We start from the raw sequence: 19,400 nt of genomic DNA, 5'->3' as shown, positions 1-19,400 counted from the left end.
ATGATGCTGATAATGACGCTGTTGTTGTTGATTGCGAGTGAGATGAAGTGTTGTCGTAAGAGTTGCAAAAAATTAATGAAGTTTTTTGTTTAACAATTTACAAAAAGATTCAACGAAAGTTTTAGAAACTAAATATAGATTAGTGGAAATTTTTTTTAAAAAAAACTGTGGTTTTAGTATTAAATCAATTTGTTGATATTTAACACGTGCTGAGTTGGTTATATAATTATGTACCGTTTAATAGATATAAATAAAACACAGTTTTATCAACGATGATTTTTTTTTTAATAAATTACTTTATTTGTTTTTGTAAATTTTTTTCTTAGTTTTTTTTGTGATGATTTTTTTTTCATTTTTTTAATGAAATGCTTTGTTTATGACAAAAATTTTATAACTTAAGTACTAACTATTGTTTTACTTTCGGTTTACATTATGATTGTGTGTTTTTTTGTTACAGCGTTTATGTCAATAAATAAATGTGGGGTTGAGTCTGTGGTTTTTGTATGTGGTATTGGAGTCGTTTAGTATTTGTTATAATTTAACAACTAATACTATTTAAAAAACATAAAATAATAATAATAAATAAATAAATAAATTATTACAACTATTTTAAAACAAAAATTGATACAATTATTATTTTGTATTTGTGCGGCTATGGGAGTTGTCAGTCTAAAGAGAAAGATAGGGACAGTATAGAAAGAGAGAGAGAGACAGAGTAAGAAAGTAAAGGATAGTGTAATAAATTTAATTGAAAATAGTAAATAGTGTGAATACAAGGAAATGAAGAGAAAGTATAGTGATAAGTTTGGCAAAAGAAAGTTGTGAAGTAGAAATGAAAGAAGAGTAAATGCAGTGAAAAGATGATTTTAAAGAGAAAAAATTGTGTGTTAAAGGGAAAGAGAGTGATAGTTTAAGAAATGAAAAGTAAAAGTTGTGCCGTAAAGATTAAAGAAAATAAAAGATTTTTTTGAGAAAAGATTAGCTAAAAAAGCTTTTAAATGAATAATAGTGATAGAGAGTGAGAGTTCGAGTAAGAGAGTTTAGTTTTTTTAGACGATGAAAAAACTATGGCAAGTTATGGCGTTTTGTTGCCTAAAAACAAAACTAAATAAGAGATGAGGAATGAGAAATGAAAGGTAAAAAATAGAAAAATGTTGAAAAGACAGTAAGCGAGAATGATAGAATTTGTGTAAAACTGAAAATGAAAAACTGTAGTCACAGAAAGATAGAGAGCGTTTAAGATGGATAAGACAGTTTAGCAAGTGAGATAGAAATGAGTTGAAATAGCAGTTACGTAATAAAGCTATGGAAGTTTGTAAAAAGAACAATATTGTTATAATTAAGACTAGAATTAAACAAAAAAAAAATAATAGAAAAAGATTTCATATAAATTATACAGATTTGTACTGTAGGATACAATGAAAGTAGTGTGAAAAGAAATTTGTAATGAATAAGAGACTAGAAAGGAAACAAAGAGCGTAAAGAAATAAAAGAGTAAATTAGAAGAGATGAAAAAAATGAAATTTGAAATAAAAGTTAGGAAAAGCAAGAAGAGTTTAAACAAAATAGTTAAGAGTATAGTTTAGTTTAGTTAGCAGTAAACAGGATTTTGAGAAACGACTTAAAGTGAAAGAGAAAGTTTTTTTCTGTTTGTGGAAAGAAAAGAAAAAGAGAAAGTTATAGATTTTAAAATAGACTAAGTAGAGAGAAAATAGATTTCTCTTTGTTATGTTGAGTATTTTTTTGCGTTTTAAATCTGGTGCAATTACTATTTATTAGATATCAATCGACTTCTTGCTTTTTGTTGCTGGAGGCTCCTGCTGAACTGCAATGAGCCATTACTGTGTTTCTTCTTTAGCTTTTATATATTACTTAATATATAATATTATATAATACATAAAAACTGTTATATAAATATTATATATGTATGTATGTATACTATGTATTGTATTGTCTTGTATGTATTCACAAATGCACACACTTTTATCTGTATTAAATGGTTTGATTTTTTTGTTTGTTTTTTTACAACTTTCGGTTTGTTGCTCGTTATTGTTATATATTTTTTTGTGCTTTTTGGAGATCCTTAGATCTCATTAGTTTTAAAATTATAAAAAAATGATAATGCAAAAACAAAAAAATTAAAAAAAATAAATTAAATAAATTATTAAAAATAAATTAAATAAATTAATTAACAAAAATAAGTTAAATTGTGTTTTTTTTTTGTTATTTTAAACTTAATAAAAGAAAAAGTCTCGTTTTTGGGTTAATGACAGAAACATAACCATATTTCACGGAATCTATTTGCACAGAGTTGACATAAAGACTCCAAAAGTTTCGTTACAAGCAAAACTTTAAGCTCTTTAGGTTTTATCAATAAATTAAACCCTTTTGCAATGGATTCGGTTACTTGGTTAAAGTTTCCTTAACCCCAGGTCATTAAAAGTCGTTGTTTGTGTTGGCGTAAAGTGTTAGAAATCAAAAATGTTTTAACTATTTTAACAGTCGTTGGGTTGTAAAGTAATGTTCGGCTCGTAGTAGTACTAGTTAAAGTAAAAGATTTAAAGTTAGTAGTAGTTGTTGTAGTAGTAGCTTGAGGATATTTGTATTTAAGCCTTGGGCTTTTGGGCAGTGTAGGCCAAATCTTGAGCATCCAAGGAACGGCCCCAACCACCATGACCAGAACTGCCGTATGATCCTGATGAACCGACATCAGCGCTGTAGCCACTGCCATAGGAATCATGGCTGACTGAGTGACTGGCACTGTGATGGGGATGGGCAACAACTTCATAGGTGACGTGTTTCTCTTGAGACAACAATTTCTTCAAACCAATGACGGCAGAAAGTACCAAAGCGATTTTACCGATCAACAAAGCCTTGCCGGCAATCAAAGCAATAGCACCCAAAAGCAATGGCAAGAGAGCGGCAGCCTTCAACGCAATCAAAGCAATGATGGGGCCCAAGATTTTGGCGGCCTTCTTCTTTTTGCCACGGCTTTCTTCAGGGGCATTGGGGTCATCGTTACCGAACAAAGACTCGGAGACATCTTCCAAAGCACGGCCGGTAGAGCTGACAGCTTGCACAATATCAGCACCCTTCAATTCAACCTTAATGGTGTGAGAGTTCAAGAAACCAGCAATACGATTCATGGCCAAAGATTCGAAAGACTCATCGCCTGAAATGGCACGGGCAGCCTCTTGCACAGGAGCATCGGGCGAACGCACTACGGTAACACCTTCGGTCAGAGCAAATTGATCGCGTGCTCCCAACACTTTATCCACAAAATTGAAGAGCTTATATTTCACACAGGACACGGAATCCTTGCGCAGACAATCGCTGTATATACTATCCATAATATCATTGTCGGATCCCACGGCATTGCGGGCATGACCGCGTGTTTCTTCAGCAGGTAAGGCAGCAGCTAGTGAAACTAAACACACAACACTGATTGCAACAAATTTGTGAGCCATTTTGCTTTGTTTTTTGTTTGTTTTAATCTTTTGTTAAATATAAATTTATTTAGTTTTTTGGTATTTTCTTTTATGTTTATTTTAAGTTCTTTAAATTTTCATTAAAGTCCTTGTTTTAATAACAACACACTGCACTTTGTATTTTAAATATATTTTTGTAATATATATTTTTTTTCGTTTTTATTTATATTTTTCTTGTTGAGTTGAGTTTAAACCGTAAATATTACGATAAAACACCACCGTTCGTTATTGTTTTTTGGTTAATTTAATATTTTTGTATAGATTTGGCCGAAACGCTTGTGTTAACGTTTGAACGAGTAAGGATGAAATGATACAATTTCCCCATGGTCTTAACAATTTATATACAAAAGCCTAAGACAACATAAGCAGCAGTAGCAGCAGCAGCAGAAAATACTAAAGCCATACGTTGTCTTCTCTATGGTTCATAAGTGCTGCTGAAGCTGGTTAAAACAAAACACACACAGCAACAGCGGCAACATCAACAACAATAATAATATGCAGCAAATACAAAAAAGACTTGCTCAACAACATTTTCTTCTTTTTCATTCATGTATTCATTCATTTTCAAACAAACAGCCCAGCCAGCCAGCCAACTTAAGTCATGTTACAACGTAGTAAACAATCATTCAAGTTAGTCAAACAAACATATCGTTCATTCGTTCGTTTGTTCATACGTACGTCCGTCCGTCGAATAAACAGTAGTTGTAGTAGAGCAATTTTATGTCTTAAGTCTTTTGTTTTGCTTAACTTAGAAACTCTTCTTGCCTCTTCTGTGTGCTCCCAAATTACAACAACAAGAAGTAAAAAAAACTACAAAAACAAAAAAAACTTTTTCCATTTATGTATTAAATTTTGCCAAAATAAAACCCGTTTGAAATGCTCTTCTCTCTTAAGCTTAAGCACAGCAGCAGCAGAAGAAGACGAAAAAATGCTTTCGCTAAAAAATTGGTTTTTATTTTGCCTGACGTTGTTGTTGTAATTGCTCATAATTTTGTTGCAACAAGTTCATGTTACATTAACAACTTTCAATTGGTTGTTTTTTTTAATTTTTTTTTGTAACTGTAATTGTTAGTCGTTGTTATTGCTGTTGTTATAGTTATTATTACTATGTATAAAACAATAAAAATATAAAATCTTATGGTCATTTAATCTTCCTTAAACGTTTTATATCTTCCTTTTTGTCACTCATAGGGAGCCATTTTTTTCGCTTAGTAAATAATATGTTTAAGGACTGGAAATAGCCAACATAATGATTAAAAATTCTATTAATGTTATGAATCACTAGTTAATATTATGTATTTGCATTGACAAATGTCATGCCATTTTTCCTTCATATTTTGATTTAATTTCAAGGATAAGTTTTATGGAAAATTTACGAGGAGGGTCTTTTTGAAATTCCTAGCAATTCGGTGCCTCTTCTTCAGCTAAAAAGTTTTAACAAAATCGGATAACGTATAGATGTTGTACACTTTATTTGACATTTCGTGTTTTGGCTTTAAGCAGAAATATTTCCAATATATTCCAAAAATTAAATTTCGAAAATAAATTCCAATTAAAAATAGTTTTTCATACATACAAAATACCAAAATTAACATTTTCAAAACTTTTTTAAAGAAAAATGCCGCAATGAGCGCTTTCTGAGCGGTAGTACTAAAACTAGGTACTAAAACTAGGGTTTCGCCCGTTTTATCCCCTTAAAAGTACAAACATCAAAAAGTACCACACACTTGTCCACTTATTTTTTGCATAAATTTAGATTAACTTCGACCTTTAGTGCAAGCTTTATTAGTTCCGGAGATACAGAGATGTCGATTTTACCCGATTTTCCCTATTTTTACCCCCTTAAAATTCGAATTTCCAAAAATCCCTAATTTCAAAACATAAAAATTTTCAAAAGTTAAAATTTGAGAAAAAATTTTGTGTTGGAAAATTCGAAAATCGGTTTTAAGAATTGACATAAGTACTATTTTAGGTATCTAAAACCATCTTCAGAAAATTCTTTCCAATGAAACCGGTTTGGAGCTAATCGGTTGGATGGTTTCAGAGTCTATAACGGACATAGGTAGAAAAATTTTTTGTGTTTTATATACATATATATAACGGGAGCTTCTTCAAATAATGGGCTGATCTTTATAAAAATCGGTACTGCCATTGTTAGTATTATTTGTGTCGAGCTTTAACATGATAATGATATTTGTAAGATATTTAAACTCATTTAAGTGGTTTTAGAAAAAGGACAAATATGGCAAACCAAATTTTGTGTTCTGATTTCTCTTTACATAGACCTTATATTTTCTGTTTTGTAGGGATACTGCCATTATATAAGCATTTATGTACCATAGAGCCATATTCCGTGATGAAATTTTTATGGGTACTGAGAGAAATCATAGACCGATTCTTACCATTTTCAATAGAGTTTTTCCTTTTATTACGGGAATAATGTTTCCATGATATTACTTGCAATACATTTAAAGAAATTATACTTGTAATAACTTAAATAAAACTTCAACAGTTCAATATAAGAATTCTCCAAAATACGTAAATTTATTCAAATATTGTACAAATTCATTAAACATTAAAATATTACTCGGTATTTATAAATATATCCACTTCTTCCGGAAATCTTCCCATTAAAGATTTTATTGTTGCTTCCTTTAACTTTTTAGACAAGGTGGTCCACTTACGCTTTAAATCGGACATGTCCTGGGATACCTTTCCTGTGTTCTTTAATTCATTTTTTTTTACAAGAGCCCAATACCTTTCGACAGGTCGAAGTTCTGGACACTTGGGTGGATTTGCCTCCAGTGGTATAAAATTATTGTTTGAATACTACTCAAGGTCCATTTTTCTATAGTGGCATGATGACAAATCTAGCCAGATACATAAAGGCACTCTGTGATGTTTTAAGAAAGGTAAGATCCGTTTTTGTAGTAATATATATTTCTATGTTTATCGCTCTGTCACAAATGATAGGCTTCTTTTGACACAACTGCAAATGGCTTACCACACAAGAAGCTTCTTGTGCAATTTTGTTTATCTAGACCCGGAATTTGTGAAAAGTCTGCCAGTACATAAGTTTCATCACCCATCACGCAAGGTGTATTTTGTAATAAAATTTTACCAACATTTTTTCGATCGTTCTTTTGCTTCTAAGTTCTTTACCGCATTGTAATCTGGAACTTTATACGAATTCAACCCAACACACTGTGGTTCCAAATCAAAATCTAGGTGGACAAAATTATGAAAATCGGTATCTTCAGAATTTTAAAAAAACTAAGTTTTTTCGGAAGCTGACAATCTGCTCTCCTCCAATACAAATGTGTTTTTCGATTGGACATTTCGTTTTTTCGACAGAAGCGCCAGAAGTTCAACAAATTTCGAATCATATTTTCGTTATTTTTTTTAATATTTTAATGCTTTACTAAATTAGATATATCTCAATGGTTTTACCATTTAGAAATTCATACTACAAAACATAGATAAACATTGATATAGGCTTTTATTAAGTGTATATCTTATATTTATGGGCCTCTCCATTTTCATGTTATAGTCCTTTAAACTTGGGCCTCAAATATACTGCTATATTTTTTTCTAAGAATGTTATATAGCTTGCCAAAAAAAAGACCGTCGAAGCCCGTCCAATGACTATATACATCATTTAAATAATCTTATGGGGAATGTCTTTGTTAAAAAATTGTAGTCGCCAGCACCCGCCGAAATACTTTTTTTTAAATTTTTACGGAATGGAATTTTTAGAAATATTTCTTTATTTATTATTGATTTTTATATATCTAGACCCTACTGTAACTTGAAATATAGTAAATACAGATCTTTTTAAAAATTTAGTTTCAGAAAGACATGAAAACGTATTTTTTTAATTTTTTATTAATGTTTTTATATGTATATCTAGACCCTACTGTAACTTGAAAAAAGTTTATATTGAACTTTTAAAGATTTTTTTTTGGAATCGGAGATACCAATTCTATATAAAAAGAGCGCCAAATAATTTTGTCCACCTAGATTTTGATTTGGAACCACAGTGCAACATTTTGACTTACCAGTATCTGTTTGATCTTTTTTCTTCCAGAGTGTGACGATGAACCTTCAGATATTTTGCTATTTTTTTGAAAGTTCATATTGGATTGTTTTAAAAAGTTTTTATTATTTTTTCACGTACTTTTTTCCGCTGACCAGTTTGAGCGAAATATCAGTTGATAATTAATGATTTAGTAAAGGAAATATCTGACATATTCTTAAAAGCTAACGTGATTAAAAAAATAATAATTTTTTGGACCAAAGATACGTTTTGGCTGGAATAGTGGCTGACTCACTCTTTAGTACAATGTTTTTGAAAAATATCAATATAATTTTCGTTTCTTTTGGTCCATTACTCTGGGTCTACTCCGATCTTGCCCATTTTCAATACCAAACATTTCTGATAAACAAAGAATATTTGTGGAAAATGTTAACAACGTGCCAACAACAACAGACAGACATACATAGCTAGACCATCTTAGAATTTATAAGGACCTAAAATATATGTATATACTTTTTGGTCCCACAACAAATATTTCGATATATATCCGCTATCTGGTTTAATTATGTTGTACCCACGACTGCATACATTTTTTACCCAAAAAATATCTAATGGAAGCTCCCACATACCTAATAGAAATCAAACACCTAAATCAAAGTTTTGTATATAATAATAAAATCTGTAATTTTACTTGAAACTATCTATGTCTTTTGAGTTATGTCGAAAATGAGCGATATGTAAGTATTTACCTTTAAGAAATGCATGCATAAGTTTGTCTGATTTCAGTCCTTGCTTTTATTAATCTTTTCATAATTTTATTATGCTACTACTAATTTATTACTTGGCACAAAAAGATTTATATTTTAATTTAATTATAATTTTTGCACTTGTTAATTTTTCCCTTTTACTTTCTTAGTTTTTTTTTAATTTATTTTCACTGGATTTTCACTGAAATGCAATTCATTTTTTTCTTTTATTCTTTTGTTTCTTACTTGTTCATGATACATCAAAATTATATACATACAATCTGTGTGGATTTCTTTAAATTAATAAAGTAATTACAGAAATTTTCTGTCTTTCGAAGGGGTGCAGTTTTTGACGATTTATTTTTTGGGTCATATTTAATGATTATTTAAGTTGCTGTTGTTCACTCGTACTCATGCTGTTTGGTTTAAACTTTAAAGTCTTGTATTATTTTTTATATTGTCGGTGCTTTTTGTTGCTGTTATCTGTACAGTAATTTCTCATAAATTTGTTTGTTTTCTCCTTTTTGAATGCAGGTTTATCTTGCACATGTTTAAAACAAAACTGAAATGCATTTTATTAAATTTTTCTCAGCAGCGTTAAGACAAAAGAATATTTATATACCAACATATTTTAGCCCTGACAGCAAGTGTTTGTTTAATTTTTAGATTCACAGCCGAGATTAAATACCCTACATGGTTGGTGGTGTGTGGCATGGCGCAGAGCTACTAATGGTGACATTAATGAGGAATTTAAGCATGTTTTGAGCTAATATTTTATAGACATAGTGCTTCAAAACCAAACTAAATTTATTTTATTTTAAAACGACGAGCTGTACAAAATATTAGAAATCGACCAATCTAGAATCAAATTTGTACAAATTTTATTCTTAATAGAACGACTTATCAATTTCATTATTTAAAATACATATGTATGTACAAATTTCATAATTATTTAACAAGTTAGTAAGTTGCACTTATTTTTGTTTCTTCAAGAAAAACACGTAACTATATTATTTAAATTGAGGAAATCCAAATTTATATTGATTGATATGAATGAAAACAAATTGAAATTGAGAAATCCAAATAAATATTGAGAAATCTATGTAAGTATACTGAAAATATGAGATGAGAAATTCAATTTAATGTTGAGAAAATACAAATCGAAATTAAGAAATACCAATTGATATTCAGAAAATGCAATTTGAACATAAGAAATCCAATTAAATTTTGAGAAAAGACAAATGAATTTTTTAAATTATATGTAAATTGATATTAAGAAAAAAACAAACAATCGAAAGTGAGAAATGAAAATTAATATTAAGAAAACACAAATTGAAATTGAGAAAATGAAAAGTGATGTTGAGAAACTAAAAATTTTTATTCGAATTTGGGTATCAGAAATCAAAGGAATTTTTACAACATGTAGGGTATAACAGATGCGTTTAATTGTATTCACATTATCCTCTATACATAAATTTCAATTTGAATAAATTTATTTAAGCTGTTTCTACTTTATCAGTAATATTTGGAAATACATATGCAATTTTTAGCAAAATTCAGCTATGCACCAAAACACAGGTATGTAGGAAGATGATGGTATGGACTGACAAAATTTGTAGCTATAGCCAGTAACGCCTACTGAAATTTTTTCTTAGAATGAAAAAGCATTGGTTTTATAACATAATTTTAACCCGTTCAGCAATGGCTCTAAAATTATAATTTACGTTTACAAAGTAATAATTAAAATTTTCAATATCAAAAAAACGTATAAACATACGGTTTATATCCGTTTGTCCCCTTAAATGTTTTAATTTAATAAAACTACATTTCCGTCTTTTTTTAAATGAACGCAAATATCTTTTAAATATTTTTTTTATTCTATTTATCAAAAAGAGAAACAAATTCTATCCATTAAAGGTACGAATTACCACAAAATATCACATTTACTTTTTTTTCATAAGCATATGATTTTTTATATTTTATATTTATTATTAACTAGCATAACCCGGTGCACTTCGCTACCCCTACCCTAGTAAAATTAAAAAAAAATGAATGGATTTCTGGTAAAACCTAATTACACATACAAAATATTGAGAATCCCTCAATTACAGTTCACTTGATATTCGAAAATAACTAACTAATTTGGTATGGGAGAGATCACTCCACTGCTCTGATCGCATCCATTTTTAAACCTTTTATGTAAATATCAATCTTTACTTTAACTTTCCTTTATAAGGGAGGGATCATTCCTACTAAGCCGATCATGCTTAACTAAACTAACCTCCGTAGAATGGTAATAAATTGATTGATACAGAGTTTAAATACTTTTAGAATTATATATATTCAAAATTAATTATTTACTTTCTCCTACGACCACTAATGCAATCCCGACCATTTTCAGCCAATCTATGTAAAATGGTAAGCAGACAAAGTTTGGAGGCGACATACCTCCTTTTCCGACCCCTCCCATTTTGATTTCCCAGATATTCGAAATCTGTATGGGAGGCGCTATGCCTCTAATCTAATTCCGTCTATATTCAGCTAAACTCCGCACAGTAATAAGAAATTAATTCGTAAAAAGTTTAAACACTTTTAAAATTATAGTTCTCCAAATATTCGAAATTAAATATTTACTTTGTATTGGGAGTGCCACGCCCACTATTTCAATCCCGAAAATTATCAATGAAACTATGCAAAATGGTAAAGGAGCTATTTAGACAAAATTTAAAAAATCTTGCAATTATATTTCACAAAATATTTAGAAATAACAATTTACTTTGTATGGGAGGCGGTGACTCACCATTTGTACCCGTCCCATTTTTGATTAAACTTCATGCAGTGATAAGAAATTGATTCGTATGAAGTTTGAAAACCGTCACTATTATAGTTCTGCACATATTATAAAATAACTATTTACTTATGTACAATTACATATGAAGAGAACAAGAACACTTTTTTTTTTTTTAAAAAAAAAATAAACACAAACTGCGAAGCGTTTTGCTTGTCTGCAGTTACACCCAGAGTCTCTGGCGGGAATCGAACCCGCAACCCTCAGATTAATAGTCTGGTCTATCGGGGCACCCTACCTGACTGAGTTTTGTTTGGGCTATCTGTATGGGATTAACCCATACAGATCTGCCGTGGAATCCATATCTAACGGACTGCAGTTTTTTGTCCATGGAACCTAACCGAACACATAAACACTATTGCAATAACAACAATAAATTGGTTTGCCTCCTTATAAACGTTACCAATCTATTGTGCAGGCTTATTTGAATGTCAAAGAAAACTGTTGCTACATATCAAAGCGGAAATGGAAATCTGTACGTAGGTCGTATTGTAATAAAATTTAAACTCTTTTATAAATTTTACAAAATCTACATATATCAAATTATTTAAATTAAGTTACATCTTTGTTAAAAAAAAGTTATACTTTTAGAGTGTAGTTAAGACTGTATTTGTTAAAGCTTTGGATACAAATTCCAATCAATATTATGATGACATTTTTTTTATTTAGTTTTATTTTCATTGATTTGTTTTCTGTTCATTTGATTGCTTGTATATTCATACTCGTACATTCATTTTCATATTCGAATTTCAATAAAAAGGGAAAGTTACATATTTAACTAAATGCTATCACTTTTGCGTCTTGCGTTACGTTACTTGGCCGTTTGTGTTTTTTATATATTTTTCGAATCTTTTATTTTTTTTTTATTATTTTTACAAGATGCGTGTTCATCGAGATTGTAGCATCTGTTTTTTATAAAACAACAACGGCTGAAAATATTGTTTAAAAATCATGAGACAAAACCAATGACGACCATGATCATCGCATACATACGGATGAAGATCATAATACCTTGGAATGGAAACGAGCAAACATAAAAAAGAAAGATGGCAAGAAATGCCACAAACCGGTCATCAACTACTAAAAGACTCTTGAAAAATTTGTTTATGAGAAAGGTACAAATAACCAATATTTCTGTTGGAATTGTACATATTGAATTGATTAAGTTGGTGATTGCGCTGAAACAACAGAAACAATTTAAATGGAATAAAAAGTTTCAATTTTATTTGGGAATTTAATTTAATACCATAATTTACAACATATTCCTCTATATTGTCTGCCTACCCAACAAAATTCTTTCAACATCTTTAGCTGTTGTAAAGACCTGTCATAATGGAGATAATGTTTATGTTGATTATGATGATTATGACTTGAATAAATTTATTTCATTTTAACAAATTTCTAACTTATGTTTTGTGAAAGATGTGTTTCTTTTTTTTTCTTCATCTTGTTGTTGTGTGTTTCTTTGTTATTTAATCGCCTGTCATAGTTGGTTTTATTTTATGAATGAATGTTGAAAGTCGTTGAATGTCGTACAAATATTTGAAAAGATTAACTAAAGTGATTGGCATTACACTCGTACTGCACATGCATGACAATTTAACCAAAATAAAAAAAATAGGAACTAAATAATGGTGCAAGTGATAAATAATTTTCATAAAAATTACTAGAAATACGAATTGTATGATTTTATGTTAAGAACTATAAAGTATAGCACAATCTATTCTTCCAAGCATATTTCTAAAAACATTGCATCCTAGACTGGGTTAATTCAATTTAAAATATTGGTTATATAATTTCTCAAATATCACCCATGGTTACCGAGTCTTCTATAGCATATAGACATGATGATGAAAATCCACCAGATGTTTCCATTTGCTATGTTGGTTGCTCTGGGACGAACAATAATGGAGATTCTCGAAAAAATTTACAGGTCATTTTAAACTTGAGTACGACAAAGAACTAGTCTCGTGATTACTTCCTCGGGGGAAGAGATCGGTTTCAGTTATTTAATTGATGTTGGCTTAGAAGGGGTACATTAACACCTTTTTGAGACTCTGTTACAAATGAAATTACCAAGTTCCCAAATTATATCACCAACAGTGATGAATACTAAAATGTTTGTTTGGTATGAGAATATTATTCAAATAGTACATTTTACGCACACATATTTGCAAAAGTATATTGGAGCAAATCGGCTATAGATAATACTGTTATACAACACATTTTCAATTTTTCAAAATCCAATCTCAAAAACTGAAAAATATGCAAAAGAAATGCATTCTGAGTCAATAGTTTTGTATAGATTTGTCTTATAAAAAATACTGAACATTATTTGTAGGTATACGTCACGGCGCACAGTGCTTTGTCCCCATATAACGAATGGACAAAAGTAGAAGGAGCTTTCGTAGAGATATGAAATTTGGTACACTAATACCCTTTTGCATTGCTAAATAAAATACAAATTTTCAGCAAATTCGGATGAAGGACTTGCCTACCTGCCATATATCCTATTATCCGTATTAAATATTACGTTTTAGCTAAAATATTGATTAAAATGTCTCACACATTTTCAGTTTTCTCTAGAATTAAGGTGTTTCATTGTATGACAAATTTAACCTTAAAGACAAGGACTCCTTTTACTTCCATATAAGCCTAATTTATATAAAATTCGTTCGACGATTTTATACAAATCGAAATACTATTTCTTGAATATTCTTGAGATAATTCACTTAATTTATATAATTTTCAATTGCAAAATAAATGGTAATAATTATAAAAATTATTTATTGGAAATATAATTTTTTTTAAAATAATTATACAATATAGTCTCAAATTTGCTAATTCTAAAAACGGTAAATTAAAAATTCATATTCAGTGATTTTTATTTCTTAATTTATAATTAAGGATTGTTTTTAATTTTATTAATGACATTTATAATAGCACTGTTTACTGAATTCAGTTATACGCGTATTAAAAAAGTTTACTTTTTCAAATAGTTTTGTTTTTTCAAAATGTACATACTGGGCTACTGTAAAGTCTACATACATGAATTCAAATTAAATTTCTTTCGTTGAAAGCTGCATTTGTAAGTTAAAAGTAATGAAATATATTTGTTTAAAAAATAAATTCATATAAAAAAAATTAAAACAAAATCACTTAATTCGGGTTTATCAACATTTCCTATCACGTCCAAAATTTCACCGTTATTAGAATTATTGATTCTGAGCCAAATAACGAAATTTTTTTTTTGTTTTTTGGGCTTTAATGTTTAAAATATTATGAAACATAATAGCCTCGCCCATCCAAAAGTAGGCTTGACCGAGAATAAATTTTTCGTTATTTTACTCAGAACCAATAACTCTAATAACGATGAACTTTTGGGCGTTATTTGAATTGTTTTTTTTCTAAAATCGACATAAGATATGTATTACTATATGTATATCTCATAAAAAAACTAAAAAACTGCTTTAAATTAAAATAACACAATAATTTTTACTGTATGTAGACTTTCTTGGGATACTGTACATTACCAATTTTTTCTCTTACAAATTTATATATTTTTATTATTCTTTTACTTGAAGATACTGAAACCAGCACTCAGTCAAGTCTAAATGTTTTAAAACAACCATATTGATAAAAAAAATATTTTGTAAGAAGTTCAACGATCTTCAATACACTAAATTTACTAAAATGTTGTCAAACAACATCATCACTTATTATTCAAAAATCAATATTAATATCGAGAACAATTATAACAAAATTCCAAAATTATAGAATATTTTTTTTTAAGTGACAAAAACCATAAATAGCAACTCCAATGAACCAATTATTGAAAATAAAAAAAAACAGGACAAATTTTTAAAGAAAATTTATTCAAAATTTGAAATACATAATTTGTACAATTGATATTACAATTTACATGATTTAATTTAATTTTCAATTTGGGATATAATTAACATTTTATACTAAAATTAACCATAATAAGCATTTTTAAAAATAATTTATTTCAAAGATGCGGCAAAAATTCCGTTAATTTTATTTTTATTTTTAATAAATAAATGTATTAACTATAAAAAGCAATAAAAAAAATACTACATTTTACACACTTTGTTTATATTTTCCACCAAAGTGAGATATTTTTTAATTTTTTATATGCATTTTTTAAAGCTATGTAAAAACATTCTAGGAGTGAAATTTCACAACAAATTGTTTTTTGGTAATTGAACGTATACATAGTTATTTAAAATATTAAACCAAAAAACATTTTTTTAAAAACCTAAATTTTTATAATATTTTTTGCAAATCTATCTTCAAAAGCACTTTCGTTTCCCTGAAAAATTTTCTGACTTTAGAGCCTTCTCTCAATAATAAATATGGTCATATCAAAATAATTTTTGGATACGTATATTAGTTGTCTTCTTAGCTTTCAAATTATATATATCTTATTAAAATTTGGAAGAAACATTTATTTTCGACTTTTGTCTATAGAACAGAGTACTGTGCGGCGGTACAACAGTATTTTTGAACGTTTTTTATCTCTGATCATCAAACAATCCATTGTAGAATCCACGGTAGAATATAGAAATACAACCCACATTATGATTATCTATTGTTCAATGGAGTTGGAACATGATAGTTTCATTCCATTTTCGGTCGGATAGTGTGGTCAATAATATGTAGATTAGATTATGGCACTCTAAATTTTATTAGCCAGATCATCAAAAACTAATGATTCCTTAATATTTTTTCCACCCATAAATGCAGATGAAGAAATATGATCCATTTGGGAGTCTTCATAAAACCATTTAGATATTGTCAGAAGATCTTGATTAAGCGCATCATGGCTTTAGTCTCCAAAACACTTCTCATGTAAATCAGTGTATCAGAGAAGATATTATTGGAACCACACTTTGACTCTTCTTGGAAAGAGAGCGGTTTCACTGCATTTTGGGTTTTTTGAAGTTATGGGTCTATGAGAACAGGCTCTCAAAGAGAAAATTTGATATTGCCCAAACCAAGGGCCAAGAAGGATTCATATAAGTTTTGGTTTTTTAAAAAGTTAAGTATTTGTAAAGAAACTCAATGCTTAAAACTGTTGTAATATTGGACTTTGGCAAAAGTGTGAATAGAGAAATAGACATGATTAAATTTAAATTTTGTTTCTATTAATTCCTCAATGAACATTTTACAACATATAGACTAAAGTACATAGAAGAGAAACATAAAAATATCACTTTAAAAAATCTACAAGTTCACAAAATAATCCAGCACATTGAACAAAAACCCACAAGCTGATGAAAGGGTCAAGAAAAGAATTACATGGATACCGTCATCGGATTTAATTGTATTACATATGTACTTTTATTTTATTTTCCTATTGCATATACATATATAAATATATGAACAAAATAGAAAACTAATCATAATTTATATGAGGTATGAAATGAAATTTATTTTACTCGAACATCTTACACATCTTCATCGGTGAGAGACAATCTGCCAGTGCTTCTAATGTATAAAATGCACTTGTATACTCGTAGATAGGAAAGAGTTTTATTTACTACCTAGCTATCTATTGTTGTCGTTCAGATTGTGGCATGTATTATAAGTATCTTTATGTTTTGTTAGCAATGTGCCAAACGTGTGATCATGGTATATGTTTATGCCAGAGTAGTAAATATTACTTACTTACTCTTTGCCAAAGCGTGTCTAACATACAAAACAACAAGAAAAGAAGTATAAACAAAAAAAATATAAAAAAATTAAAAATATCTAATACAAGTATTTGATATTGAGTGAAATACCGTTGTGTCTTTATGCATCATCATATAAAGATTTTTTTGTAGTCGTCTTTATTTCATGCTTATTTTTTAAACTTTTTCTCTGTTAACCTGTTGGCTTAGTTTTTTTTTTTTCTTCATTGAATTTTTTTTTTCTAATTTTCGTTGAAATTCATAATCATGAATTTCTTTAATAGAAAAAAAAAATATTCATATATGCATACAAGACTCGTACTCATGGTACATTTGTGTGTGATGTGTTGTGTTGCGTATGGCATAAAAATTTGAAATATTAAAATTTGTATCTAAAAAAAAATAGACGAGTAAAATATTTGTGTTGATTTTTAATTGATTTTTTTTTGTTCCAATATGAAACAAATAAAAAGAAATTTTGCATGCTTTATACATAACTTGCTGCCAACTAGCATTTTATTGTCAGTTTGGATGTTTGTATTTATCTCCAGATGTTTCAAAGAATTTATTGGCCAGTTAAGGTACTATTTTGTAATGCTTTAAAATATATTATAATAACTTCCTTGGTATTGCTATTGACAAACTTAAGTAGTGCCTTTCCAAATCTATCACGGTTTTGCAAAAAAATATTGTCTCGGAATAACAATTTGGTTCAACAACTTTCTGGAAAGTCTGATCTACATGTTAGGGAAATCAAAAATGTTGGAGACTCATTGAAACTGCATTCAGGTGGCTTGTCTTTCAATGTCACACTGTCGGGTATGTACCTAACTTTAAAAGAACGCCAAAATGTTTAATAAAATAATTTATTGGATTTATTGGTATCTTTTGAATGCGGTTTTTGGTTTTAATAACATATCTATATGTCATTTTGAAGGGTATATATCTGTAATTTATTCTCACTTCGTTATTGATCATTATAGTGTAAACGTTTTGCTTTATTTCTTTAATTTGAAAAAAGAAATCGGTGTGTGTGTGTGTGTTTCATCGGTTTCTACCTGCGAATGAAGGCTTGTTCGGTTTAGATGTTGTGATTTTGACACGGAAGACAAAGATCGCCCAGGCTAGCCAAAAAAGTTAGAAGACCAAGATTTGGTGGCATTACTCCAAGAAGATTGTTGTCAAACTCAACAAGAGCTTGTAAAATCATAAGGAGCTACTCAATCAGCAATTTCAAACAGGATTCATACAAAATCAAGAAAATGCACTGATAGCGATTTTTGATCGAAAAAGTGCGATTTGCCGATTTTAGTACTCAAAATAACGATTTTATGAAAAGTCTATATTTACATCAAGGTTTTCATATAATATTTTAATTAACAAATAGAATGAATACAAATTGAACCGTAATTGTTTTTGTAAGAAAGAAGATTATATATAAAAACAGAATCCGAATTTAAAGAGCTTAAATTACTTGATTTTAATAATTTAATGAATCAAAATGTAAAATGTTTCTTAAGATTTTTGAAAAAATTCGTGAAATTTTTAATTTTAGTAGTCCGCCAATGTGTATAACAGCTACTTGAAAGATTTCTATAAACCTGTACTAAGGAATTATTAAAGTTAATTAAGCCTGATACTTGAATTTCGTATACGTCCCAAACGTTTCTAAATTGTTTTTGTACATGACTTAGTATTTGTAAGCCGATCATCCAGGTTTTAATTATCAACCGAACCAGAACCATACCTGTTGTACCATTCATGTTTGTAAGTTATTGAGAGCCTTCTGAAAGTTTATTTCAACAGACAGACGAACATCGAAATATCAACTACTCTATTCTATCAACTACGGTATGATAAACTTATATATACCCTTTTAATATGTGAATTCTTTATTGGATTGTTAGTTTTTTCTAAAATTTCTAAAAAAAAAATACGTATATTAATGGTTTCCGATTTTTTTTGACGATTTCAAAAATATTTTGCCGATTTTGACGATTTTTTAGTCCAATTTTAAAGATTTTATACAGTGAGTACAATACTTATTGAACCAAGAGACCTTGAACGAAGATTTTTGCACCTAATTACTTGCGATTAAAAAAGGGGTCCATTAAGTGAAGTCCAGCCAACCATCTAAGCCAAATATTCATGGCAATTAGGTAATGCTCTGTATTTGGTAGGATCAAAAGGGTCCTATATGTTATGAGCTGCTGATATCTGGCCAGACCATCACAGGGAACATGTGCCGAATGCAACTGATCCGTTTGAAAGGAGCATTGGAGCATCATAAATATGGTTGTCACAAACATATACTTGTTTACTGTAACCATATATATGGTTGATACAATCATGTAATTCGTAAATAAACCATATTATGGTTACCACAATCATTTAAATAGTTACTGTGACTATAATATTGTTAAAAAACTTGTAACACTATTTAAATGGTTACAGTAAACATGCACAACTACATTTTTTCTCGGTCACATGTTGCAATACCTGTTAAAGAGTATTTAGAATGAAGTGGTTGGGAAGTTTTGCTTCACCCGCTTTATAATCCACAATGTGCGCCGTCCGACTACTATT

The 19,400-nt window shown here is 29.1% G+C and overlaps 1 protein-coding gene across 1 annotated transcript; it reads right to left on the bottom strand.

Moving 5' to 3' along the window:
• Window positions 1-2,000: 2,000 nt before the first annotated feature.
• Osi7 (Osiris 7) lies at window positions 2,001-3,618 on the bottom strand. Its single transcript, XM_065505932.1, has one exon. The coding sequence runs from the start codon at window positions 3,465-3,467 to the stop codon at window positions 2,607-2,609; it is 861 nt and encodes a 286-aa protein (XP_065362004.1). The 5' UTR covers window positions 3,468-3,618; the 3' UTR covers window positions 2,001-2,606.
• Between the last annotated feature and the right edge of the window lie 15,782 nt (window positions 3,619-19,400).

This window comes from Calliphora vicina, chromosome 1 (assembly GCF_958450345.1).
Source record: "Calliphora vicina chromosome 1, idCalVici1.1, whole genome shotgun sequence".
NCBI classification, from domain to species: Eukaryota; Metazoa; Arthropoda; class Insecta; order Diptera; family Calliphoridae; genus Calliphora; species Calliphora vicina.
This window is presented reverse-complemented; position numbering and strand designations above follow the sequence as displayed.